We start from the raw sequence: 24,892 nt of genomic DNA on the forward strand, positions 1-24,892 counted from the left end.
GTGGGTTCCCCGTCCAGCTCTTGGGGGGCCAGGCCATGTGGGTTCCCCGTCCAGCTCTTGGCTGGCCAGGCCGCATGGGTTCCCCATCCAGCTCATGGGGGGCCAGGCCGCGTGAGTTCCCCATCCAGCTCTTGGGGGGCCAGGCCGCGTGGGTTCCCCGTCCAGCTCATGGGGGGCCAGGCCGCGTGGGTTCCCCGTCCAGCTCATGGGGGGCCAGGCCGCGTGGGTTCCCCGTCCAGCTCATGGGGGGCCAGGCCGTGTGGGTTCCCCGTCCAGCTCTTGGGGGACCAGGCCGTGTGGGTTCCCCATCCAGCTCATGGAGGGCCAGGCCGCGTGGGTTCCCCGTCCAGCTCTTGGGGGGCCAGGCCACGTGGGTTCCCCATCCAGCTCATGGGGGGCCAGGCCACATGAGTTCCCCGTCCAGCTCTTGGGGGGGCCAGGCCGCGTGGGTTCCCTGTCCAGCTCTTGGGGGGCCAGGCCGCGTGGGTTCCCCGTCCAGCTCTTGGGGGGGCCAGGCCGCGTGGGTTCCCCGTCCAGCTCTTGGGGGGGCCAGGCCACGTGAGTTCCCCGTCCAGCTCTTGGGGGGCCAGGCCGCGTGGGTTCCCTGTCCAGCTCTTGGGGGGCCAGGCCGCGTGGGTTCCCCGTCCAGCTCTTGGGGGGCCAGGCCGCATGGGTTTCCCGCCCAGCTCTGGGACCGGGAACTGTTGCTTGGCCTCCCTGGGCGTGTTCGCTGCAGGGAAACATCCCCGATCGCCGCCTGTGAGGAAAGGCCGCTTGGCTGAGGCGCCTGAGGATGCTGAGCCGGCAGCATCCTCCCAGTGTCAGCTCACACAGCTGTGCAGCGGGACAAGGGCTCATGCCCAGGGCGCAGGCCTGGTGGTTAACAGAGCTCCTCTGCACGTTGAGCTCGGTTGCCCACATGACAAACCCATTGTACAGATGAGGAAACTGAGGGTGAGCGAGGCTGAGAGACCTGCCCAAGGCCTGTCGCTAGGACGTGGCAGGACCGGAGCTCAGGGCTCTCACCGCGTGTCCGTGTGGGCCTCAGTTTCCCCAGCTGTAAGTCGGGTTGATGGCCAACTCCCGGGCCCAGGCTGGGGTGGGGCTCCATGAGGCCTGGGCTGTGAGGTACGTGGGGAAACACGGCTCCTCGGGGTGCTGGAAAGCCTTGTGGTCACCACTGCTGCCGGGCGGGGCCGGGGCAGGAGCTCAGGAGACAGCAGAGGGAGAAGCGAGGCCTCCCGGGGCATCTGCGGGCAGGAAGGCAGTCGGGTCTACAACATGTGAAATTCCTTTAACGTTTTTAAAAATATATTTTTTTTATTGATTTCAGAGAGGAAGGGAGAGGGAGGGAGAGAGAAACATCAATGATGAGAGAGAATCACTGACCAGCTGCCTCCTGCACATCCCCTACTGGGGACCAAGCCCACAACCCTCGCATGTGCCCTTGGCTGGAATCGAACCCAGGGCCCTTCAGCCTGCAGGCCGACACTCTATCCACTGAGCCACACTGGCCGGGGCTCTTCAACATTTTATTTCAGTGCAACTTCTCACATACGGAGAAGTTGTAAGTTCCATGTGTTTTTCGCTCAGTTCCCCGGCTGTGAACGTCCCACCCCCATCACGGCATCGCTTTCTGTCTTTCTGAACCGTTAGCGCGTAGGTGACAGGCACGCTGCTCCTTCTCCTGGCTACGCCGACTGCCTTAAAATGATCTCACATAGCGCAGCACCCACATCCAGAACAGGCGATGAACGTGGGTGAGATCGATCAGATAATCACAGCCTTTTCCCGATGCTGGCAACTGCTCCAACGACGCCCTCAAAGGCGAAAGAGAACCCGCGAATGTGCCGAATGCCACCCCACGCCCCTTCGCGGCCCTGTGCTCCAGGCCGCAGCCCAGAGCTCCTTTCTCTCCCATCGGCATTGCTCCTTCCGAAGGGAACAGGCCAGTGACTCGGCAAGACGGCCCTCATCCGGGCGTGTCTGTTGATGCCCTGCGATCGGATCTAAGCCGTGCCTCCCGGCAGGAGCAGCACGGACGGGCTGCTGGGTCCTCCGGGCATTACATGCAGAGGCACGTGGGCCCAGCTGGGAAACTTACTTAAAAATAAAGGCCAGCCCGGCCTGTGTGGCTCAGTGGTTGAGCATCGACCTATGAACCAGGAGGTCACGGTTCGATTCCTAGTCAGGGCTCATGCCCAGGTTGTGGGCTCGATCCCCAGAGTGGGGCGTGCAGGAGGCGGCCGATCAGTGATTCTCTCTCATCACTGATGTTCCTCTCTCTCTCCCTCTCCCGTCCTCTCTGAAATCAATAAAATTATAAATAAATAAATGGTCAGAGTGAGAGGCCACGGGCATTTATTTGAGGTCCCGAAGAATAGCTACTCAGGAAGCAGTAATTCAGAGAGAAAACAGGCCCCGGGTAGGAGGTGAGGGCCAGGGGCACTTGTGGGAGGAAGGGGTCGGTGGGTGGGGAGAAGCTAACTCAGCCACACTGGCTCTAAAGCGTGCTTTTCACGCCCAGTCCGGCGGCCCCCACACCCGCCCTCCCGTGGTCTTCGCAGACAGCTGTCGGGGAGACACCGCGCGAGGCGGGCCCGAGGCTCCTCCGCTCAGTCCGAACGTCCCACAGGTTTGAGGAGCCAGACCCGCGGGCAGTCCCTCTGGGCGGACGGCGTGGGCTCCATTGTAAAGGGCTTAGTTCCTGTTGCTTTTATTTTATTTTATTTTATTTTATTATTTTATTTTATTTTATTTTATTTTATTTATTATTTTCATCCCACAAGAAGCCATAACTTGATTAATGATAGAAACAGGACACGTTTCAAACCAAGCTGCAGTAGCTCTTTTGAAACACTCGCCAAAAGGGCCCTCCCTTTCAGACGGCTCCCTGGTTGGTTCCACGATAGCATTCGCGGGAGCACGACTGTTGCTCTTCCGGGCTCGGGCCGCCGCTGCTCTCACACATTTGCTTGGGACGCGGCCAGTTCCATGTGCCCAACTTCCTTCCACACCTGCTCCCCCCGCCTCTTCCTCTCCGCTCTCCCCTCGGACAGTGGAGCCTGTGTGTTTCCTTGAATGCTGAGACGGCTTCGCCTCGAACTGTGAACTGCTCAGCAGCTGCCGGCTGTGCTCGCTGAGCTAATCCTCGACCTTGGCTTCCCCAGACACTGTGTAGGGATCAAAGCAGGGCTCTTGTGGCATCTGGCTTTGTGCGGACAAAGAGGGTGCTCTTAGGTTTCCGCGTGGTGACCCTGGCGACCCCCGTGACCCGTCAAAGACCCCGTTTGGACACAGCCTTCCGGGCCTTCTTTCCACTCCGGCTGCTTTGCTCTGCTGACTGGTTCCCCATCGATTCCAGCCGCCGCCAGCGGGGCTGGTTGTGTGGTGGCCTGTGTGACCTTGATTCATCGCTGTCAGATTCTGCCCCAGATCCTGTCTCAGCCTGGGGCTGTGGCGGGGACGGTTTCTGCGGCTTCACCGGGCATTTTGTGCGGGGAACGCGGAGCCAAGATGGCCCAGAAAGAGAGCGAGCGACAGCGCGACCCGCGCCTGCTGCAGAAGGAAGCCCCGTGTGGTTCCTCCCAGCGGGGCCCGGGCTGGCGTCCAGCTGGGACTGCGCGGCCGGGTCCGGTCAGCTCAGCACAGCTGCCGCTCCTCCTGTACGTGAGCCTGTGGCCTGTGGCCGCCTCCTGGAGACCTGCCAGCGTGGTGCCTCCCCGGCCTCCCACCGGCTGTCACCCTGTGATCCTGGCGCTGTAACCGTGTTCCTTCCCCCGTTCAGTTGCTGCCTTCGCTGCTGGCGTTCCTGGCGGCTCAGGGGGTGGGAGCCAGCGGCTCAGGCCCTTGACGGCGGTGGCTGGCGGGCCAGGCGCGGGCTCCCTGCGGGACGAGCTCGGGCAGGGCAGCCGGCATCTCGCCTCCCTGAGATTCTGGAACTTGGTCGGGCTCCTCTCTGCTGCCAGGGCCGTGCTCCCTCCATCTTTAGACTTTTCGCCATTCGCTTGTCAAGCTGCTGTTATGTGTTGGGCGCTGGTTTCAGGCACTGAGGACCGGGGACAAGGCCCCGGACCTCACTGAGCTTATATTCCGACGGGCAAACAAGCAAGCACATCCTGGAAGTAGCCTCATTTCAGAGGAATATGCGCAACAGGAAAACAGAGCGAAGACAGGAAGACGAGGTGGCTGGGGTGGGACACAGGTGAGGCCTCCGAGGGCGTTTGAGGTCAGATTGATGAGATGAGCTGGGAGGGCGAAGACCCGGGGAACAGGCCATTCAGGGCGGAGGGAACAGCAGGTGCAAAGGCCCTGGGGCAGCGGCGAGGCTGACCCCCTGGAGGAGATTTCAGAGGGAGGGGCGGGGCGGAGGGGTTGGCAGGTGTCAGGGACCACAGGTCCCCTCAGGGCTTGGAACGGATGCAGGGGAAATGGAAAAGCCCTTGGAGATCTTTATGTGTAAAAGAATGTGATCTGATTTGCCTTAACGTGTATCCTATTATTTAGCAAATGCCTTTTACAACCAGCTCCATTTTCAACATACGTTTCTTTAAACCTCGAAACCTTCCATCGCTATCCCAGACCTCAAGCCAGTGTGACTTCAGTTACTAGAATAGATTCCCAGAAACGAGTAAGGCCCTGAGGACAGCGTCACCCACCAGCCCACCCGCCAAGCCCGCCAGCACCCTCGTTAACGGGGTTAGGGGTCAAAGGCTGAGCGGCACCACCCGTGCTTGAGGGCCGAGGAATTAGAAAAGGAATCATGGGCGGAGCAGTCGGGGTGGTGCTGGGAGGGAGGAGAGCACAGTCTGGCCCGCGCAGCCTAAAGTCAGAGGCCGTCAGAGGGGAGGCCCCGCCCCCCGCCCCCCCAAGTCAGACCTCCACTGGCCCAACTCACCCACGTACCAGGGAGAAACTGAGGCCCTGAAACGGGGCCGGGACTTACCCAGGGTCATAGTGAGAGCTGGCCCCGGCTCTGTCATCTCTCAGGGTCACTCCCACCCGCTTCCCGCTGAAAATGAGACGTGACGTAAACATTAATCATCCTTATTGTAAAAGTGGTGCAAGAACCACATTAAAGAAACCCGCCCCAGGGCCCTCAGAGCCTCTCGTCTTGGAGGAGGGGGTGGGCATGAGGGTCTGGAGGGAAGCGCGCGGCACAGACCGAGTCCTCGGTAAACGGACGCGGGTCGCGCCCCCTGCCCAGGGGGCAGGTGCACACGCACCGTGGGGTTTGCGTTGAGCTGCTCAGGCCCCTCTGAGCCTGGGGGTCCTCTGACCACCTGGCAGCTGCAGAGAAGGGCTAGTTCGGCGCGGGAACCTGAGCGAGCCTCGAGCCAGCACCACAGGAGCCTGTGCTCAGAGAGGGACTCCTGTTTCCATGGCAACTGCCGTCCACGTCTCATCTCCTGGACCACAGGGCCCAGTGCAGGGCCCGGGAAGGGACTGCAGGTGGAGTGGGGGCAGCTCTGCTGAGGCTCCCAGGAGGGCGGGGAGGGGGCAGGAATGGCCCCGTGGCCTCAGAGGATGGACGGTTTACGCCTCGGGTGGGAGGAAGATGCAACCGGCCCTTGAGCAATAGGGGTTTGCACTGCGTGGGTCCACTCACGCGTGGATTTAAAAAAACAAACGCTATGCATTTATTTCCTCTTCCTTACGGTTCCCTGGATAACAGAGGCTATTCTCTAGCTGGCTTCATTGTAAGAGCCCAGTAGGTGATACACAGAACCTACAGCAGGCGTGTTCGTGGCTGTGCATGTCAGCAGGAAGGCTTCTGGTCAGCAGGAAGTTATCCGTGGTTAAGTTTAGGGGGAGTCAAAAGTTCTACGTGGATTTTTGATTGTGTGTGGGGGGCTGGCACCCCTGACCCCCGCGTGGCTCAAGAGTCAGCTGTGTGGCCAGCGGCCAGCAGCCTCCCTTTCCTCTCAGGACTGGGCAGCAGGGAGCAGGGCAGCGCCTTGCGTGGGGCAGGAGCGGCCGCTGCCGTGGACCGTGAGCTAAGCATTCCACAGACAGTGTCCGCGCGCCCCCAGAGCACGCGCCGTGGCCTGTCCTCCCAGCGCCGGGGAAGGTCAGCGCGCCGATAGACGCGAAGGCCTGCACGGTCGGCCCCGGCCAACGCTGACCCGTCCGCCTGGAAGCTCGTGCCGTCCACGGCTCGCAGCCCAGGAGCACCTGCTCCCCGAGGGCCTGGCACGAATCTCCCACACACATTCTCCACCAAAGCGTTTTTCTAAAAATAACGCCATTTTCAAGCTGCTGCTGCTGCTTTTTTTTTTTTTTTTTTCAGATCCTCACCCGAGGATATTTTCCCATTGATTTTTAGAGAGAGTGGAAGAGAGAGGGAGAGACAGAGAGAGACATCGATGTGAGAGAGACACATCCACGGGTTGCCGCCTGCACGGGTCCCACCAGGGGCCGGGGCTGGGGAGGAGCCTGCCACCGAGGCACGCGCCCTTGACCGAATCGAACCCGGAACCCTTTGCAGGCCGACGCTCTACCCACGGAGCCAAACCGCTTAGGTCTCCAGCGTCTTTGGTATGCCAGGTGTTTTACAGAGATTGTACCCGTTCAGCCACGATATCTTCCTGAGCTACTGCCGGCGAGTTGGGCTCTGGCAGGGACAGGGACCGGGCTGGCGAGGGGTCATTCACGGGTGTGTGGTCCGGCCCCACCGCCCGGCCCTTCCTCTCGGCTCCGCTGCGGTTCCTGAGGACACACGCACTTAACCTGTGACGTGGCGGACGCTGTGGCTCCGCAGCCTGAGGCTGCCCCTCCCTGGGGGAGGCGAGGGCACCCCAGGCCCAGGCCCTGTCTTTCCGAGGCCCCGTCAGCCACAGCGGCTCTAGCCAGTGCCCCTGCCTCTGTGCCCTCCGTGTCCAGTTCTCTCATCCACCGCGGCTGCCGCTGGTTGGTTTCAGGTCACCCGTCGCCAGCCCCACCCGGCCAGCCCAGCCCCAGCCCCAGCCCCAGCCGTGCCGCGAGCCAGCCCGCGGAGCCAGGTGAGGACATGGCCTTCGGGGCCCTGGTCGGCGTCCCGAGGCCCAGCAGGCGTGTCTGGGGGGACAGGAAGGGGGCAGGGGCTTGTAGGCTGCCAGGGAGGCTCCCTAACCTCAGACCACACCCCCTTCCTCGCCCAGTGTCTGCAGGGCCTCCTCAGGTCCCCTGGGAGCCTGAGAGCCACCATCTGAGGGGCCACTGGGAAGTCACATCCACGTGGCCAGGGTGCAGGGAGCATCTTAGGGGATCTGCTGAGAAGAAGCTGAAAAGCCTTGATGGGTGGGGGTGGGGGTGCGTGGGGGGGCGGGTCCCACCAGGTGGGTCCTAGGTGAGCTCCACAGACATTTGTAAAGGACCCACTCTGTGCCAAGCTGAGCACTAACACTGGGGGTGCGATGCTGGGAGGCTCCCCAAGGAGGGGCTCTGGGGGAGGGAGAACTACCTCACACCCCATCACCCTGTCACCCCATCACCCTGTCACCCCATCACCCCATCAACCCGTTACCGCCCCACCCTGTCTGCCCTGCGGGTTCCCAGTAACAGGGGCCTCCCCTGGGTCAGTACCCTCAGGACAGAGAGGCCCCGCAATACCAGGGGCCTCTGAGCCCAGAGCCCTGCCCTTCCTCACACAAGGGTGCCCCCTGGGCCCCTCTAGAGTCACCCTCAGCCCCTCCTCCTGACCTAAGAAGAAGCAGGGGTCAGGCCTAAGGGGGGCTTGGGGATGACCAGCCCAGCCCCTGAGGCCCGGGGTCAGGAGGCAGGAAGGGGCGGGGCCCTGGGAGCCGCTGCCCCCCTGCGTCCTGGCACCAGCAGGGCCTGCGGGGTTTCAGCCAGGCCTGGTGCTTACAGGGCAGCGGCTGGAGGTCCGCCTGGTGAACGGCAGCGACCGCTGCAGCGGGACCGTGGAGGTGCGGGCAGGAGGGTCCTGGGAGCTCCCATGCGGGGCGCCCTGGGACCACAGCGCCTCCGAGGCCGTGTGCCGCGCGCTGGGCTGCGGCGGGGTCGAGTGGGGGCCGGACCAGCCCACCCCACTGCCGCTGGACCGTGCCCCGGGGAACGCCAGCGGGACCCCGAACGCCACATGGGCCCTGGCGCCCATCGTCCTGTGCAGCAGCAGCGAGTGGCAGCTCTGCAGGGTGGAGCAGCACCCGTGCGACCCCGACTGGCAGCCGGCCCAGGTCACCTGTGCAGGTACAGCCATGTGGGGCCCAGACCGCCTGCCCAGACACTGCCCCAGCCCTGGGCACTGGGCCGAGCTGCCCTCCGGACGTCCAGCCCCACCCACCACCATCGCAAACACAACTGGTGCCCACACCCAAGGACACAGCTTGGTCCCACGTCCAGCTCTGAGCCTGTCCTCAGATCGGCCTGCAGGCCACCCCCCCACCCCCCGCCCTGCCCATCTCCCATCGGTCTGCTTGGTCCTCAGCCCGACCCCTAAGCCCCCAGTCCTCATGGCGTCTGCAGGCTTTACTCACGGTCCCGCCCCTCATCCCTCTCTGGACCTCCGTCTCCTTTATCCCCACCCCTGACCCCAAAATGCATCAATATGCCAGGTTCCCAGGGTCCCTTAGCACTGAGCTCCCAGGCCTGGGCCCTGCTCTTCAGGCCCCGCCCACTAGTTCGCTCCAGGTGCCTAGCCCCGCCCACCGGCTCCACAGCCCTGCCTGCAAAGCGTCCAGCTTTGCCCACGGAGTCCCAAGTCTTAACCAGTCCCCCCACCTCTGCTCACCAAGTCCCTGCCCTGCAGGGCTGCCTGTCCTGCCCGCAGGGTTACAGCCCCTCTCACTGGGTCACAGCCCTGCCCACCACGACCTGGCCCCGTCCCTACCCCCCCTCCCTTCCTCTCCCTCTTCCCCGCCCTCCCCCATAACTCCTCCCTCCCCCATAAGCCCTCCCTCCCACCCCCAGAGAACCGCGACCTGCGGCTGGTGGATGGCGGCAGCCCCTGCGCTGGCCGCGTGGAGATGCTGGAGCACGGCCAGTGGGGGTCTCTGTGCGATGACACGTGGGACCTGGAGGACGCCCACGTGGTGTGCAGGCAGCTGAGCTGCGGCCGGGCCATCCAGGCCCTGCCCGGCTTGCACTTCGCCCCCGGCCGAGGACCCATCCACCGGGACCAGGTGAACTGCTCGGGGACCGAGGCCTACCTGTGGGACTGCCCAGGGCGGCCTGGAGAGCGCTACTGTGGCCACAAGGAGGACGCTGGCGTGGTGTGCTCAGGTCAGTGGGTGACGCCTCTGCACCCCAGTCCGCCCCCAGCACGCACTGTGGGCCTCCTGGGCGCCAGGCCCGGAGTTCGTGCTGGAGAGATTGTCCCTGTCCTTGCATGGTCACTGTCCAGGAGGGAGGATGAGACCAGACCAGCATAAGCCCAGGCAATGAGTGGTAAACGCCCTCAGAGAGAAAGCCAGGGGAAGCTTAGAGGCAGCGGGCACCCCAGAGTCGGCGGGATAAACCCGCCCACATCTTAGGGGGAGGCTCTTCCTGAGTGGGGGGTAGTCACCTGGTCAGAGCAGCATGGGAAAAAGGAGGCAGGGAGGCCCTGAGGAGGCTGCTGGCCCAGAGGAGGCCATGAAGTTCTGGTCCAGCCAATGCTTCTCTATAACGTGCACAGGAACTGGGGGGAAGGAGGGTCTCGTTAATGTAGATTCTGATTCCGTGGTTCTGGGACACGATCTGAGATTCTGCATTTTTCACAAGATCCTGTAACCAAACCCAGGCTCAGCTGCCTCTTTCCACAAACGCCAAACTTGTGAGACAGGTGCTGGTGAGAAGGAAATAGGTTTATTCAAGTGCCGGCCACCTGAGAAGATGGGGGACGCTTGTCCCAAAGCCCATCTTAACATCTTTATAAGGAGGGAGAGGGAAAGCAGGAGTTGGGGGGGGGGTGTGGACAGGCAGGCAGTGTCCCTGCTGGTCCCAGTATGGATGTTCATGGTCAGCGTCCTCGAGTGGCCATCTGGTTTTCTGAGGCCCTGAGGTCAGGTGCTGCTTAGGTTCCTGCAGGAACTGACACTGCTGATCTGTAAATGATACTGAAAAAACTTTAACATGCAGACTCCAGTGTTGATAGAAAAGTCAGGTTAGAGTCACCAGCTGGGCTTAACGTGTACTAAGATGATAGAAGTAGAGCGTATTCATTGCCCATTACAATCCAGGTGACGCTGATGCTGCTGCCGGTCCACGGACCACACTTTGAGTAACAAAGACGTAGGAGCTAGAGCAGACGGGGAGGAGGAGAGGGGCTTGCAGACGCCGGAGGGAGCGCACGCGCATGGAGACTGACCGGCCGTGGGCTGTTTCGGTTGTGGGTCGGGCTGGTGGGGCTTTGGGCCTAACGGATCCTGACCTGCTCTCTCTCCCCCCACTTGCTCCCCACAGAGCACCAGACCTTGCACCTGACGGGGGGCACCGACCGCTGCGAGGGGCAGGTGGAGGTGCACTTCCGTGGAGCCTGGAACACGGTGTGCGACAGCGAGTGGTACACATCGGAGGCCCAGGTGCTCTGCCGGGCCCTGGGCTGTGGCACCGTGGCCGGAATTCCCAGGGGGCTGCCCCACTCCCTGCCAGGCCGGATGTACTACTCGTGCCAGGGAGACGAGCCCACCCTCTCAGACTGTTCATGGCGGTTCAACAACTCCAACCTGTGCAGCCAGTCGAAGGCAGCCAGGGTCCTCTGCTCAGGTACCCACTCCCCCCCCCCCCTCGGGTGTGGACCAGGAATTCCACCTGAATCCACAGCCTGGAATGGCAGCCCCAGTCCCACAGTGTGGACTAGATGGGGCATGATACGGCCTGGCATTAGAGGGACCACCTCGCCTCCAGGCCCCGGCAGACGCTGCTAGCTAACCAGGGCGTCTCTCCCACAAACCCCCCACGCAGCCTCAGGACCAGGCACCGGATCTTATGATGCGTTTTCTGTGCTGGTCCGTGGTGTCTGTGGGCTGGGGTTGGCCCAGGAGATGAAAGCAACTTGCCACCCCAGGGCTGGTGATCACAGTAAAAATCACAGTAGGAGACACACTTAGTAATAACAGCCCTGACCGTGCCTGGAGCCCTGATCCTGGGCCCGGCCTCGCCAAGCGCCTGGTCTGTCTTATTTTGGCAAAGACTCACACCCACGTGGGACCTGGGTCCCACTGACCTTCGACAACCCCGATGGCAGCGAGAGGGCACGCCGTCGCTGTCGTATGCGCCGTGACGGACAAAGTGCTGCCCAAGTAAACTCTTACGTGTCATCAGTTGTGATGATTGACGCCATCATCCCGATTTCAGGGGGGTTAAGGTGAACACGCGGGAGGGTTAGACCTGAAGAAACGTGGCGGGAGCGTGACTGGGCTGAAGTTCCAGGCCAGGTGGATCTGACGCTAGCCACGCCCCGGGCGGCTGGGAAATCCCGGAACACAACCCCCTCCCCCCCTCCCCCAGGACCTTGGGGTCGTGCCCTCCCTTACCTGCCAAGTGCTTATGATAACGACGACGAGGGTCAGGGTCCCCCTCCTTAACCCCCCCCCCACCCGCAGCAAACCCACCGAATGGGAAAGGGATTCGGGGTCTGCAGCAGGTTGCATGGAAGGGGGAGCGCACTGTTATTGGCCCCACATTCTAACCAAGGGGCCTTCCCAGCATGAAACCCATGATGCTCTCCTTAGTGTGTGTGTGTGTGTGTGGGGGGGGGGGGGGGGCGGGGAGGCGGTTTCCTTAGCCACATGCCCCCTGGGACCCTGCCCCGGTCCCAGGTCACTGTCTGTCGTGGCGCACAGTAGGTGCTCCGTCACAGGTGCGAGTGAATGCGTGGTGCTCCCCGACAGGTTCCCGGAAGCTGCTCAATCAGTCCACGTCTGACCTTCTTACCAGCGCACAGCCGGCCACCATAGGTGAGTGCCTCAGACTCAGGGACATAGGTGCACGTGTGTGTGTACATGTGTGTGTATGCATGTATGCATGTGTGTGTCTGCATGGGTGGGGCCTGATCGAGGCTTGTCCCCACCTCCAGACACTGGACTTGCCTCCCCCAGGCTCTCGGGGTGCCTTGGGGCCCCCCACCCCCCGCCCCGCCAGCTCCACAGCTCCCTGAATCCTGCTGCTTCCGGGCAGGAGTCCACTCCCCGCTCCCCTGCAGCTCTGCTCGGGCAGGAGGCAGCGCTGGAGAGGCGAGCGGGTCTGACACGGGCCAGGTGGGGGGCGAGGTGAGCGGCCAGCGTGTTTATCGTGTACCGGGCACCGGCCCAGCACTTGTTTCCCAGCCTTTCGTCCCGCAGCCGCCGCCCGGGGGGTCTCGTCCGAACCCTTAGGCGGAGGGAGGAGGCCAGGCTCAGGGGGTGAGAGGGCAGCAGCCAGTGGGGCTGGATTTGCATCCAAGTTCTGAACCCAGACCCACGCTCAGCCTGTCACCAGCGGCGTGTAGCGTGGCCGGCGCAGGGCAGACCCCGAGGCGGAACCCCAGCGGGGCCTCGTGCAGCCGTGTGACGGGCAGTTCTCACGCTCTCCGAGCGCAGGCCCTTGGCTGGGAAGCGGGGTGGGTAAGCGTGGCACCCCCCACCCCCGGTGCTGCTGGGAGCCCCTGGATGAACGTGTATGAAGCGCGAAGAATAGAGTGGGAGCCGGCCCGTCAGCACTGTCAGGGCGCCGGCTGCTCATGATGGTTGAGTCCGGCCTGGAGCCCGCGTGGGCACTGCGGGCGGCTCACTTCCCGTCTCTGGGAGGCCAGCCTTCCCCCCCGCGGAGAGCCAGGTGCCCCGGGCAGGGCCGCGGCCCCCAGTCCCCACCGGCCCTCCAGCAGAGCGGGCCCCTCACGGTGCTGGGCTGCGTGGGCGGTGGGTCACCCCGCTGGGCAGAGGCCTGGGCGCCGTGGTCACGCAGCCGGCGCTCAGTACAGCTGAGCAGAGAGCTCCGGGGGCGGGTGGGGGGGAGGGGCAGGAGAAAATGTCACCCAGTCGTGACTCATTCAGGATGCGTTTGCGGAGGCACCTCCAGGCCGAGGAGAAGACATGTTTTAAAGGGCAGAGGAGCCCAGGTCCCACGAAAAGAGGGTCCGCTGCAGGCAGGACGGGGAGGCGAGGAGAGGGGCGAGAAGTCTGTGTCCGCTCCTCCCTCTCCCTGACTTGGGCTCTTGCTTCCAGAGCCGTCGGTGACTGTGCCAGCGGAGGACTGGACGCCTCGGGAGCTGATGCTCCTCATCCTCTGCTTCGTCCTGGGAACCCTCCTGCTGGGCGCGCTCATCGGCATCCTGGTCCTCCTCTTGAGAGTGAAAGGGAAATACGGTGGGTGCGGTGCCCCAGGAAGGCCCAGGCCCGGGGTGCAGCCCTCTCGGGGGGAGGGGGACCCCAGCAGGAGTAGCAGTGATTGAGCCCTGGACTTGGGAGAACCTCTTGATGGGAAGGATTTTCCCAGCATGCCCAGCAGAAGTGGACCAGTGTGGCCCCATGGGAGGACCAGACCGTGTGTGTGCCTTGTGGGGGCGGGGGGGGGGGGGGGGCGGGGCAGTGCGGAGGGAGACGGACAGAGCCAGGCAGACGGGAAGGGAACCAGCGATGACTTGCAGGGTCTCTGCCTCCTCCCTCAGCCCTCCCTGCCGCGGTGACGCACCAACACCGGCCCGCCGCCCCAGCCGGGGTCAACAGCTACCAGGAGGTCCCCAGCACCGTCCCCAAGGAGGAAGGTAGGCTGTGACTCCCTGGGGTGCGAGGCTGGAGCGGACAGGAAGGGCTCCAAGCAGGGCCCCAGCTGGGAGGAGGCCTGGGCCAGCCTCCGCCGGGCCGTGACGGGGGAGCTTGCCGGGTCATCATTCTAGGCCCCTAGGCTTCCGAGTTCGGGACCCACTCAGGCCCTTGCTCCCCCCGGAAATCTCTGCTCTGCTAGTTGGCCAGTAGGTTGTGATGTCATTTCCTCTCTTTAAAAAAAAAAAATTTATGTTTTTATTGATTTCAGAGAGGAAGGGAGAGGGAGAGAGAAACATCAATGATGAGAAAGAATCATTGGTTGGCTGCCTCCCGCACGCCCCCTGTTGGGGATCGAGCCCGCAACCCAGGCACAGGGTGCCATTGACCAGAATCGAGCCCGGGACCCTTGAATCCACAGGCCGACGCTCTGTCCACTGAGCCACACCGGCCAGGGCTGTCATTTCCTCTCTCGGTGGCTTGTCCACTCAGCCTCCCTGCAGGGCCCCTGGGACATTGGAACTTGGGTCGTCACCATGCTTTATGCACACGGGCCATACCCCTCGGAACTCGGGTCGCAGAGCTGGAGCCTAAGCACATTGTGCTGTGACTATCGAATCGCCTTTGTCTGAACACCGGGCGGAGCCCAGCCGGGCACTAATAACCGGGCGCGAGCACCGGTACGCGAGCATGGACACAGACCCTGGCAGGGCTGGCTCAGAGCGGCCACTCACCGAGCGTGAGGTCGAGGGGCCAGGTGCGGGGCTCTGTGCCTCGGTTTCCTCAGCTGCACAGCGGGGCTCCGACGGACCCTACCTCCCGAAGCTGCTGTGAGGACGAGTGAGACAATGTCTGTGAACATTAGGACGGCGCGGGCAGGCCGTGACCCCGTGTAAGGGTTCGTTACCTGAGTGTCACGCAGTTCCCCGTGTTTGCAACGGGTGGAGACAGCTGGGAAAACCCAGGCTGTGGTCCTGTGCCAGACGGGCTGCCTGGCGCTCTCCCTGCCTCTCTGCCTCCCGCCACCTACGCTGTCTGCGCCTCTCCCTGCGCCCTCCGCCCTCCGCCCTCCGCCCTGCGCCCTCCGCCCTGCGCCCACCACTTGCCCGTGGCCCTCACTCTGTTCTCTCCCCAGCTCCCAAGCTGCCCCTCCAGGTCCAGGCCCCGCCCCCCGCGGACGCGGACTCCAGCTCCGACTCAGACTATGAGCACTATGACTTCAGCGCCCAGCCTCCCGTGGCCCTGACCACCTTCTACAGTGAGTGCGGGCCGGGCCCAGGGCCCTCTTGCCTGAGCCAGGGAGAGGCCCGGCTGCCCGGGGGCCTCCAGCAGATCCCACCTGATGACACCGGCACAGCTGGGGTGGAACCCCCCTTGTTGCCCACCGGGTCCACTGTAGGTGGCCCCGCACTGACGTTTTCAAAGTGCTCTGCGGCCCTGGAGGCCTCTCCATGCTCCAGGCATTTCCCGTCCCCGCCTCCTCCCCGCCCATGCCCGCCCCTGGCCACCAGGGCCTTCAGGCCGGCCCTTCGCCACTCGCCCGAAGGTGGCTGTGTCTGTGCGACACGAGGGAGTCAGGGAGACACAGTCCAGTCGGCTTCCTGCACGCTCACACGCTCTTTCTGTGCCCCACTCTCCCCAGCAGCCTCCCCCACCGCAACCCCCACCGTGAGCCCAGCTCCTCCTGCTCTCCGGCTCCTGCGGCTCTCCGCTCCGCCTTCCGGGGTAGCAGGGCCCGGGCAAAGCTGGGGGGCTGAACGAGAGCAGAGAATCCCGCACCCACTGAGGAATCCCTGGGAGCTGGTGGCAAATCCCCGAGCCCCGCCCCGCACCCGCTCTCTAACTTAGGGTGACAGTTTGCTGTGTGTGACGGAGACCCGAGTGACAATGTCCTCAGACATTGGCCCAGGGCCCAGGCTCCTTCCCTCTTGTTGCTCTGCAGTCCCGAAGGTGTTGTCCACGTGGCCCCGCATGGCTCACCTCCATGCCCACGTCCCAGCCAGCGGGAAAGGGGGTCGGAAGGTGGGGCGTGCCCTCCCCTTAAGGCCGGAGGTACCTACGTGGCTCCTGCTCAGGGTTCGCCAGCGGAACTTAACCCACCAGCTGCAAGGGAGGCAGGGCACGGAGCCTCTGTCCTAGGCCGCCCTGTGTCCTGATCAAGGCCCAGGGCCTCCCAGGCAGGAGGGGAAGTGGATATCGGGGACCCCAGGGCCTCCGGGATGCAAATGGCTCCACTTCTTCTGGTGCCTGTGCTGGTGTTGGGAGCGGAGAGCCTGAGCCAGGCCTCTAAGCCGGGAGGCCACGAGTTCAGGGGTCCCAGGCTCGAAAGAGTGGACTGCAGATTCAGACCTGAGTCCTCCAGCTCCTGTGGGCCGCCTCCCCTGGGTTCTGGAGGAAGGAGCGGGCCTGTGGCAGGCCCCAGACCCTCCAGCTTACGCTCTGGGCGCTCCTCAAGGCCCGTGTCTGCCGCCTCCTGCCCAGATCTGCCCACCGGCGGGGAAGGGCCTTGAGGTTCTGTGAACTAGCGGGAGGGGCACCTGGGGACAAGGGGTACAGGCCGAGGGCTTCTGGCCAGAGGCAGCCTGTCCCCGCCCTCGTTTCCTGGACCAGGAAGTGAGCCTGGTCCCTCCTGCCCTGGGGGGGTCCTCCCGCAGGTCCAGCCTCAGGCCCCCCTCCAGGCTCAGGGGACAAGGAGATGGAGCCTCGGCCCCTCCTCACCGCCCTCTGCTTGCAGATTCCCAGCGATACCGGGTCACGGAGGAGCAGGCCCAGCAGAACCGGTTCCGGATGCCCGCCCTGGAGGAAGGTGGGTTGGCGGGGGCGGGAGGGGGTGATGCAGCTCAGCGCCCCCCTCCTCCCCCCCGGGCAGCCCCAGCAGCGCCCTCAGCAGGCAAGGGCCTGGTGTGAACATTTCCTCGTGGCAGTCAGTTCCTTGCCCAATCTAAGCCAAAGCCTGTGTCCTTCCTCGCCGCCCTCCCCTCCTGGCGGGACGTGAAGAGGCGCGCGTCTCCAGGTCCCCCTGCCAACCCTGTGCCCTGCGTTGCAGACCCCCCCAGCCTGGGCCCCCAGCAGCGCCCCCGGAGCAGCAGCGGGTCCAGCACGTCGTCCGGGGAGGGCTACTGCAACAGCCCCCGCAGCAGGCTCCCGCCTTGGGGTCCCCTCCCGGAGCAGCCGCCGCGCCTGGAGCTGGCTGGCTCCCAGGGAACCTTCTCAGGTAAGCCGGGCTCCAGCTCCACAGACACGAGCTGTGTGACCTCGGACAAGTGTCCTCCCCTCTCTGGGCCTTCATCGCCTCACGCATCAAACTGGAGGCCTGACTCAGCGGAGTCCTGAGGCCTCCCAGCCCGGCTGGCTGTGTGCGGCGGCTGCCTCCAGGGGAGGTGACTGGCTCTGGGGTCTCCTGCAGGGCCCTCGGCTGATGACGGCTCCAGCACCTCCTCCGGGGAGTGGTACCAGAACTTCCAGCCACCGCCGCTGCCCCCGCCCCCTCCCGAGGAGCCATTTGGGTGTCCAGGTACCAGGGGCAGGGGCGGGGGTCCTGGGAGCGAGGACAGAGAGAGCTGGGGAGTGGGGCACATCTGGCTCCATTGGGCCCACCAGCCCAAGGAGAAAAAAAAATAGCTAAAGGGATTAGAGAGAGAGAGAGAGAGAGGGAAATGGAGGTGGATGGGACAGAGAGATTGAAAGGGGCTTGGATGGGGAGTGAGCTCCCCGCTGGGGAAGGCATTCAAGCGGAAGCAGCGGGTGGCCCGGGAGAGCTGGGGTGGCCGAGAGGCTCCCAGCTTCCATGGTCCTTGGGGTCTGGGGCCACGGAGGCAGGAAGCCCTGGACTAAGGTCAGGCTCTGCCCTCTGGGCGGGCATCCGAGCGAGGGAGATGGCAGAGAACAGAGGGCCCGGTGGGATTCTCGCCCCCCTCACCCACAGGCACACGGGGAGGGGGGCGTGGACCCGACCACTCAGCTCCATCCCGCGGGGCAGTCGGGCACTGGCAGGGCCTCCCGCTGACCTGAGCCTCCGGCCTCGCAGGGTCCCCCAGCCCCCAGCCCGCTTCCACCGACAACGAGGACTACGATGACATCGGGGCAGCTTAGCCGGCCCGCGAGGCCCCGGGGGCTCTGCCTGCGCCCTGTCCGCCCTGTCCTCCCGGACCTGACCGTGCTCCTGCCCCCCGGAGAGAGGAGGGGAAGCCACCCCCCCCTCCGTCCACAACCAGAACCTGCTGCACCGCCTCTGCCCGCCCCCAGCCCGCAGGGTGCGGGGCCGCCCACCGGAGGGCTAGCTCTCCGTTGCTGGTGGACTGGACGTGCCCGCCCCGCTCACTGGGGGACGCCGGGGACCCCAATCGCGGGTTCTGGTCCTTTGGGGCTGAGGTTCAGGCAGCCCAGAGCCCGAGTAATGAGGGGCAGACTCCGTGCCACGGCCGTCCCTGCAGCGGGTCCGCGTCCGAGCCTCCCGCGGCTCACAGCGTCCCGGCAGGCCCAGCGCGGCGCCGTCCCCGAGGGCGAAGGCGCAAGGAGACGGCCGGGAGGGGCCACGTGCCCGGCTGCCTGGGCAGGTGGGAGCCTCCCCGACCAGCCTGTGAACGGGCAGCGCCAGACCCAGAGCCCTGAACACGCAGCCTCCACGGAGGCCGGGGCAGCCTCCACAGCGGCCGGGGCCGCCTGGGATTAAACTAACTGCTGAGTGAAAACAGGCGTGGAGCGACCAGTCCTTGACCTCCCATAGAACCCAGGCTGTGCGCACGCGTGCATGTGTGTGTTGTGCGTGTGTGTTGTTCATGTGTGCGTGTGTTGGTGGGCGCAGGTCTGTCCATCGAGGCAGCTGGGAAACGTACTGTGGCCGGTGCCCTGACAGACGCTGGGGATGCAAGGACAAGGCCCAGGCCTGTCCCCGGAGGAGGCGGCGGCTCAGAGTTCAGCAGCCACCAGGCTCCCTGGCCTGCCCAGCCCAGCCTGGCGCAGGGCACTGGGCTGTGGGCTGAGTGGGTCCTGCCTGGGGCAGTGCGAGGGGTTTCATGCTCAGAGCTGTCTGGCGAAGAAGTTGATCCCAGGCCCAGGAGGGTGGGGAGGGGCTGTGGCCATGGAGGGGCGGTGGACAGGGCTCAGAGGAACTCCCCACCAGCTCAGGCACTGGCATTTCAGCCGGCTGCTATGGCTGATGCCCGCTCTTGGCCTTGAGGGCGGGGCTGGGGCCCAGTGTCCTCTGGGCCGTCCCAGGCAGGGGTGCCGGGGGGCTTGGGGGCTGGCGGTGGACCTGCTCTCATGCGGGGGGCCCGTGTCTGTTCACCTGTCCCGGAGGTGGAGCCGCTGGCTCCCCCAGGGCAACGGTCACAGGATGTGGTTGCTGCTGTGACGGCCCCTCCCCAGGCCGAGGGGGATTCCTGGGGGAGGAGCCAGGGCTCTCTGTGGAAGCCTCTTTCTGGCAGGCAGCCTGGGTTCAAGTCCCGACTCCACCCTGTCCTGGCTGTGTGGTCTCAGGCAAGCCACCCAGCATCTCTGACCTTTGCTGGGAAGTTTGTCTGTAAGGTGCGCACACAGGAGCAGGCACCACAGAGGTGACGGCAAGGGACAGAGGCTCGGCGACGAGCGCTCCCTCTCGTCGTGAACCAATAGGTGGGGGGCCTCCTTAGAAGGAGAAAGGGGAGCCCGCCCGGCGGGGCTCAGGGGCTGAGCGTCCACCTGTGAACCAGGAGGTCCCGGTTCGATTCCGGGTCCGGGCCCCTGCCCAGTGGCGGGCTCCGTCCCCAGTGAGGGGCGTGCAGGAGGCAGCCGATCACTGATTCTCTCCATCATCGATGTCTCTCTCCCTCTCCCTTCCTCTCTGACATCAATAAGGATATTTTTTTAAAAGGAGGGCGGGAGGAGACAGCGCTCATGCTGGAGGCACGGGGCACCTTCCCAACTGCCAGATAAGGGCGCTGAGGCCTGCCCCACGGCCTCTGAGAGTTAGCAGCCAAGTCAAAATTCAGCCCTAACCCCCCGCCCCCCGAAGATGGTGACACCCTTTTCTCCCCGAGTTCTCCCTCGTTTCTCACCAAAGCCCCGCACCCCCCACCAGCACGAGAGAACTGGGGCTCCTGAGACGTGACTCCCTGCCCCTCCGGCCCCGGGCACACTGGCAGGGGCCATCCTGAGGGCTGGTGCCAGCACCTGCCAGAGCCGGCCCCCAGGTGGGGTGGGGGGCTGCTCACAAGGAGGCCCCCAATGTCTGTGCCTCCAGGGGACTCGGACCGTCCGCCTAAGGGAAGTCACAAGCAGAGCCGCCCTTTCAGGGGACCAGGGGGCATACTGAGCCTCGGGGCTCTGGGAGGGGAATGGAGGTGCCGCTGAGCCCCGATGTCGGGCACTCACATGGGGGGGGTAGGGGGGGTTGCACCCGAGAACGGAGACGCTGCGGCCGACTCACGGCTGTGCGAGCCCCGGGAGAGGATGGTGCGCGGGGAGTGAGGGCCCGGCTGGAGAGAGGCCGCCTGGAAGGCTTCCTGGGGGGTGATGCCCGAGTGGGGTTGCGAAGGATGAGTAGGAGTTCGCGATGGACGGAGAGAGGGAAGGGCAGGCCAAGGCCCGGGAATGGCCTATCAAAGACCGAATCAGAAACCTGGGGGTTCGCGAGGTCAAAGGGGACCAGCCTAAGGAGAGGCTGAGCACGGCAATTCTCAGAGGACGCGTCCCGAGGGGAGGAAACGGGCCCAGGGAGGTGACGTGAGATGCCCGCGTGGCACAGCCGCTGCGCCCGCCCTTTCCGGCATCACATTCCCGACTGCACTGCTGTTCGCACCACCGCATGTGAGGGCGGGGGGACCAGGCCCGGACATGCAGAGCCGTCCCCGGGGCCGGCGGGCGTGGGGCGGGCCTGGCTGCTTCCACCGGCCTCCCCACGAAGGCCCTTCCCGCGCTGCTCCGCCCGCCAGGCCCCGCTGCTGTGGCTGCGGCCCAGCGTCAGGGGAGCCCACGCGAGGCCCAGGCTCGGCAGAGCCACCCGCTGACCCTGGGCTGCACAGACGGGGCTTGGGCGACGACGTGGTGGCCGGTCCAGGAGCTCGGGCGCTCGGTCCCACGCCCAGGCCGGGTGTCCCGGCTGGTTCCCGGCCTTTCCCACTGGACGCCCCCCTCGGAGGCACAGCTGCGGCCCCCACTCGGCTCCCACGCTCCCTCTCGCCCCCTCTGTGGCGTCCCCTTCCGCCCCTCCCTGCGGCCCTCCCGACGGCTCGGGGATGGGCAGGTGGCCGCGCCGTGTGGACCTTCTCCGTGTGGCACCCCCCCCCCCCCCCCGGCTTCGTGAAGGTGGGACGGAGGCTCCACACGAGCAGGAGCGGGGAGACCCACTCAAAGTGGCCTCAGTGGAAAGTTCATCTCCCACCACATCCTTCAGCTGTTTACCAGCTCGACGGGCTCTGCATCCTGACATGAAAAGAGGCTCACCCCGCACCAGCATCATCGAGGAAGGACCGAAATAGCAACAGAGGAAGACAAAGGAGAGACAAAGGGAGGGAGGGAGGGAGGGGGAGAGAGAGAGAGAGAGAGAGAGAGAGAGAGAGAGAGAGAGAGAGAGGCTGGCAGATGTTGGGTGAGGCAGCAGGCCCGGCCTGGACCCCTGGCGTGTGGCTCACTCAGTCCTCCCACCCCCAGGGCAGTGAGGTGGCCGAATCGCTGTCGCCTTCTGTCTGGGTAAGAAAAGGGAAACCCAGCCCTGGCTGGTGTGGCTCAGTGGATAGAGCGTCGGCCTGCGGACCAAAGGGTCCTGGGTTCGATTCGGGTCAAGGGCATGTGCCTCAGTTGCAGGCTCCTTCCGGGGCCCCGGCCCTGGTCGGGGAACATGCAGGAGGCAACCGGTCGATGTGTTTCTCTCACATCGATGTTTCTGTCTAAAAATCAATGAAAAAATAACCTCGGGTGAGGATTTAAAAAAAGAGAAGTGGAGCCCAGATAAGTCACAGACGAGGGACGCTCAGCTAGGACCCTGGGAGCCAGACACACAGTAGGGCTGCACAGGGCAGGCAGGAAGGAGATAGAAGGGGAGCAGGCGCAGAGCCCGCAGGGGAGGGTGGGAGGCCTCCTTTCTTGGGGGAGGGTAGCCACGCTCCCCCGCCTCCCCCCTGCTCCCCCAGGACCCAGCCCCAACCTGGCTGAGCAGGTGCCCCTTCCAGGCTCCCGCCCCCCAGGCCCACTACCCCCGCCCCCCAGTGCGGAAGGAGGAGAGGCAGCCAGGCCATCCTGGGCCTCCAGCTGCGGGGACCCCCTTAGCATCGGGGCGGGGCGGGGGGGGGGGGCCATTCCGGGCGGAGTAAAGTTGACTGACACCACACCTCAGGTGTGTTTTTTCCGGGGACCATCTGTTCTCTCGCCCGCTGAACAGCTTTCCTCGCAATGGACTCATGTGTTTCAAAACCCACATTTATTGTAAAGGAGACTTGAGCCATTTTACAAAATACCTTCAATGGACGTGTTCAGGAGCGAAGGGACATCCACATTTTTTATTTTTTAGTTACAGTTTATAGTCACTATTATTGTGTATTAGCTTCAGATGTACAGGGACAACCTATTTTTAAATGCAGGGTGTCCCCCCGAAATGTATATGCACCGTAACAGCTGTAGCTCAATGTTGAAAATGAAATGTATTTTAACAAACACGGCCTTTGGAATTATTCAAGGGGTGTGTACACATTTTTGGGGGGACACCCTATAGTTCAGAAAAAGAATCTGGGTGTGTATGGGAGGGTAGGAGAGTGAGACAGAGGGAGGGAGGAAGGGGTACATTATTATCAACTAAATGCATCACAATTGATTATTGGTACATTATTCTTAACTACGTGTATCACAATTGATTATTGGTCCATTATTATTAACTAGATGTATCACAATTGGTTATTGGTCCATTATTATTGACTAGATGTATCACAATTGGTTATTGGTCCATTATTATTGACTAGATGTATCACAATTGATTATTGGTCCATTGTTATTGACTGAAGTCCAGGTACTAGCAGAGTGCTGCAATGTTTCCCTGGCACCTTCTGCTCCAGGACCCTGCCCCGAGCACCACGTGACATGGACCCCGAGCCTCCTGGCTCCCGTGGCTGTGCCAGCTCCTCAGGCTCCGTGGCTCCTGGCGACCACGCCGTGTGGGGCAGGGCTGGCAGGCATTTTGTAAAGTGACCGGCTCCGATTGAGCCGGCTCCTCTTGTCCTCAGACGGGGCTGTGGGCTTCTTCTGTTGTTCAAGTTGTGCAGCTTTGGCCATTGGGAGCTCCCGCAGCGTGTGTGCGCGTGCGTGTGCATGTGTGCGTGCGTGTGTGCGTGTGTGCGCGTGCGAGTATGCGTGTGTGCGTGCGTGTGTGTGTGTGTGTGCGTGTAAAGAACCCGTGTACACTTACCCACAAATACCTCCACATGAGCCGCCGTGTGTGTGCTGCGGTAGCTGCGGCCGCACGGCCATGCCTGACTTGGGCACCACGGGGCGCGGTCCAGGCTGCGCTCGTTTTTCCGGAACCCCCCCCCCAGCGCCCAGAAGCCCGCTCCCGCCCACCGCCCCCTCCTTCATTCTTTACACTGTTTCCTTCTTAAATGTTCATAGTTTCTTCAGCAAGAAACTAGGTTCCCCAAGGGCAAGGCCTGAACGTGTTTCTTTTTTTCTGTCCTCATCTCTCCCCGACTTCTAGCAGAACGTTCCTAAGAAAAACGATAGAACTAGGCCCTGGCCAGTTCAGTTCAGTGGGTAGGGCGTCGCCCTGCGGACTGAAGGGTCCCGGGTTCGATTCCCGTCAAGGGCATGTGCCTTCGTTGCAGGCTCCTCCCCGGCCCGGGCCCTGGTCGGGGCTCGCGCAGGAGGCAGCCCATCGATGAGCTGCTCTCACATCGATGCTTCTCTCTGTCTCTCCCTGAAAATCAATGGAAACATATCCTCAGGGAGGATTAGTTCATTAATAAACAAACAAAAAATACACCAGGAAATAAAATAGAAAAGAAAAAGAGAAGCAACACACTAATAAATTCTTGGGGAGGGAGGGAGGGGGGACGGGTGCTCAGGGCTTTGGTCCAGGGCCTTTCAAGCTTCCGGCCCCGTGTCCCTCACACACAGGCTCCTCTACACACCCTTCGGGGCTGAACCCGAATCGCCCACCAAAGGGGCGAAGGAGCCTTAGGGCTCCCGCGGCCCCTCCGCCCCCCGGGCCTGCTGGCTGCGTTGCTCAGACATGACAGGGAGCACCATCCTGTGGAGACAGGGAAACGCCGGGGCCGCAGGGAGGAGGAGAGCCGGTCGCACCACCCCGAGGCCAAGGAGGGCGGCGGGCCCTGCCCCGGCCCTGGACGTGGCCTGCTCCCCGGTGCGGGGCGGGGCGGGTGGGGCGCGGGGCCCTGCGCGGCCCTGGGGAGGGGGATGCGGCGGCTCCCGCCGTCGGAAGGTCTTCGGTTGGTTTTCTGTCTGTTGAGAGGCGGCCGTGCTCTTTGACTGCGCGTCTATAAATAGAATCCGCCCCAACCTGCACATCTGTGTCCCAAAAAGGCTTTCTGAAAGGTTGTGAATGGTTGTCACCGTCATCCCTCGCTTCTGCCCCAATTTAAAGCCGTGAGGGGGCTCCGCCTGGCCCTCCCCTGTTCCCCGTGCCCCTGCCGACGCCCCATGGAGCCCCCGTAGGGCGTGCCCCGGTTTCCTGAGGGTCCCCGACACCTCCCCTATCGGTCCTTGCTGGGCAGTGAGCCCCGTGCGCGGGGAGCCCAGCCCCGGCCTGTGGAGGCCAGCGGACCCCTCGCTCAGCACGGAGCCCCGCGTGAGAGGGGTGACACCTCTGCACACCACAGTCCCTCGTATATGACTTTAAAATAGACATTTATGTCTTTACTGATCTCAGAGAGGAAGGCAGAGAGCAGCAGAAACATCCGTGATGAGAGAGGATCACGGACCGGCTGCCTCCTGCACGCCCCCACCGGGGAACGGAGCCCGCAGCCCGGGCCTGCGCCCCGACCGGGAATCGGACTGTGACCTCCTGGTTCCTAGGTCGATGCTCAGCCCCGAGCCGCACCGGCCGGGCTGCAGGTGACTCTCTAACGAAGCAGGAAGGAACGAAGAACCACCTCAGGGCCCGTGGCGGGGTCAGACCGTCTTCCAAGAGCAGAGGCGGGATCCTCGCCTGCCCCACGGCTCAGAGGGAACGGCCCCGGAGCATTCCTCCGCCTCCATTACCTGTGCAGGCACCGGCCCGCTCCGGTTCCAGCCCCTCCGCCCCGCGCCCG

General features: G+C 63.8%; 1 protein-coding gene across 1 annotated transcript; it reads left to right on the plus strand.

Annotated features, from left to right (window-relative positions):
• Positions 1–4,145: 4,145 nt before the first annotated feature.
• Positions 4,146–18,348, plus strand: CD6 (CD6 molecule; the record flags this gene model as incomplete). Its single annotated transcript, XM_081099280.1, has 13 exons — positions 4,146–4,204; positions 6,883–7,001; positions 7,849–8,190; positions 8,911–9,222; positions 10,384–10,686; positions 11,814–11,879; positions 13,125–13,265; positions 13,568–13,663; positions 14,797–14,919; positions 16,396–16,467; positions 16,708–16,875; positions 17,068–17,175; positions 17,689–18,348. The coding sequence occupies 13 exons, from the start codon at positions 4,146–4,148 to the stop codon at positions 17,751–17,753; spliced, it is 1,974 nt and encodes a 657-aa protein (XP_080955406.1). The 3' UTR covers positions 17,754–18,348.
• Between the last annotated feature and the right edge of the window lie 6,544 nt (positions 18,349–24,892).

This window comes from Myotis nattereri (genome assembly GCF_964212035.1).
Source record: "Myotis nattereri genome assembly, chromosome: 9".
Classification (NCBI taxonomy): domain Eukaryota; kingdom Metazoa; phylum Chordata; class Mammalia; order Chiroptera; family Vespertilionidae; genus Myotis; species Myotis nattereri.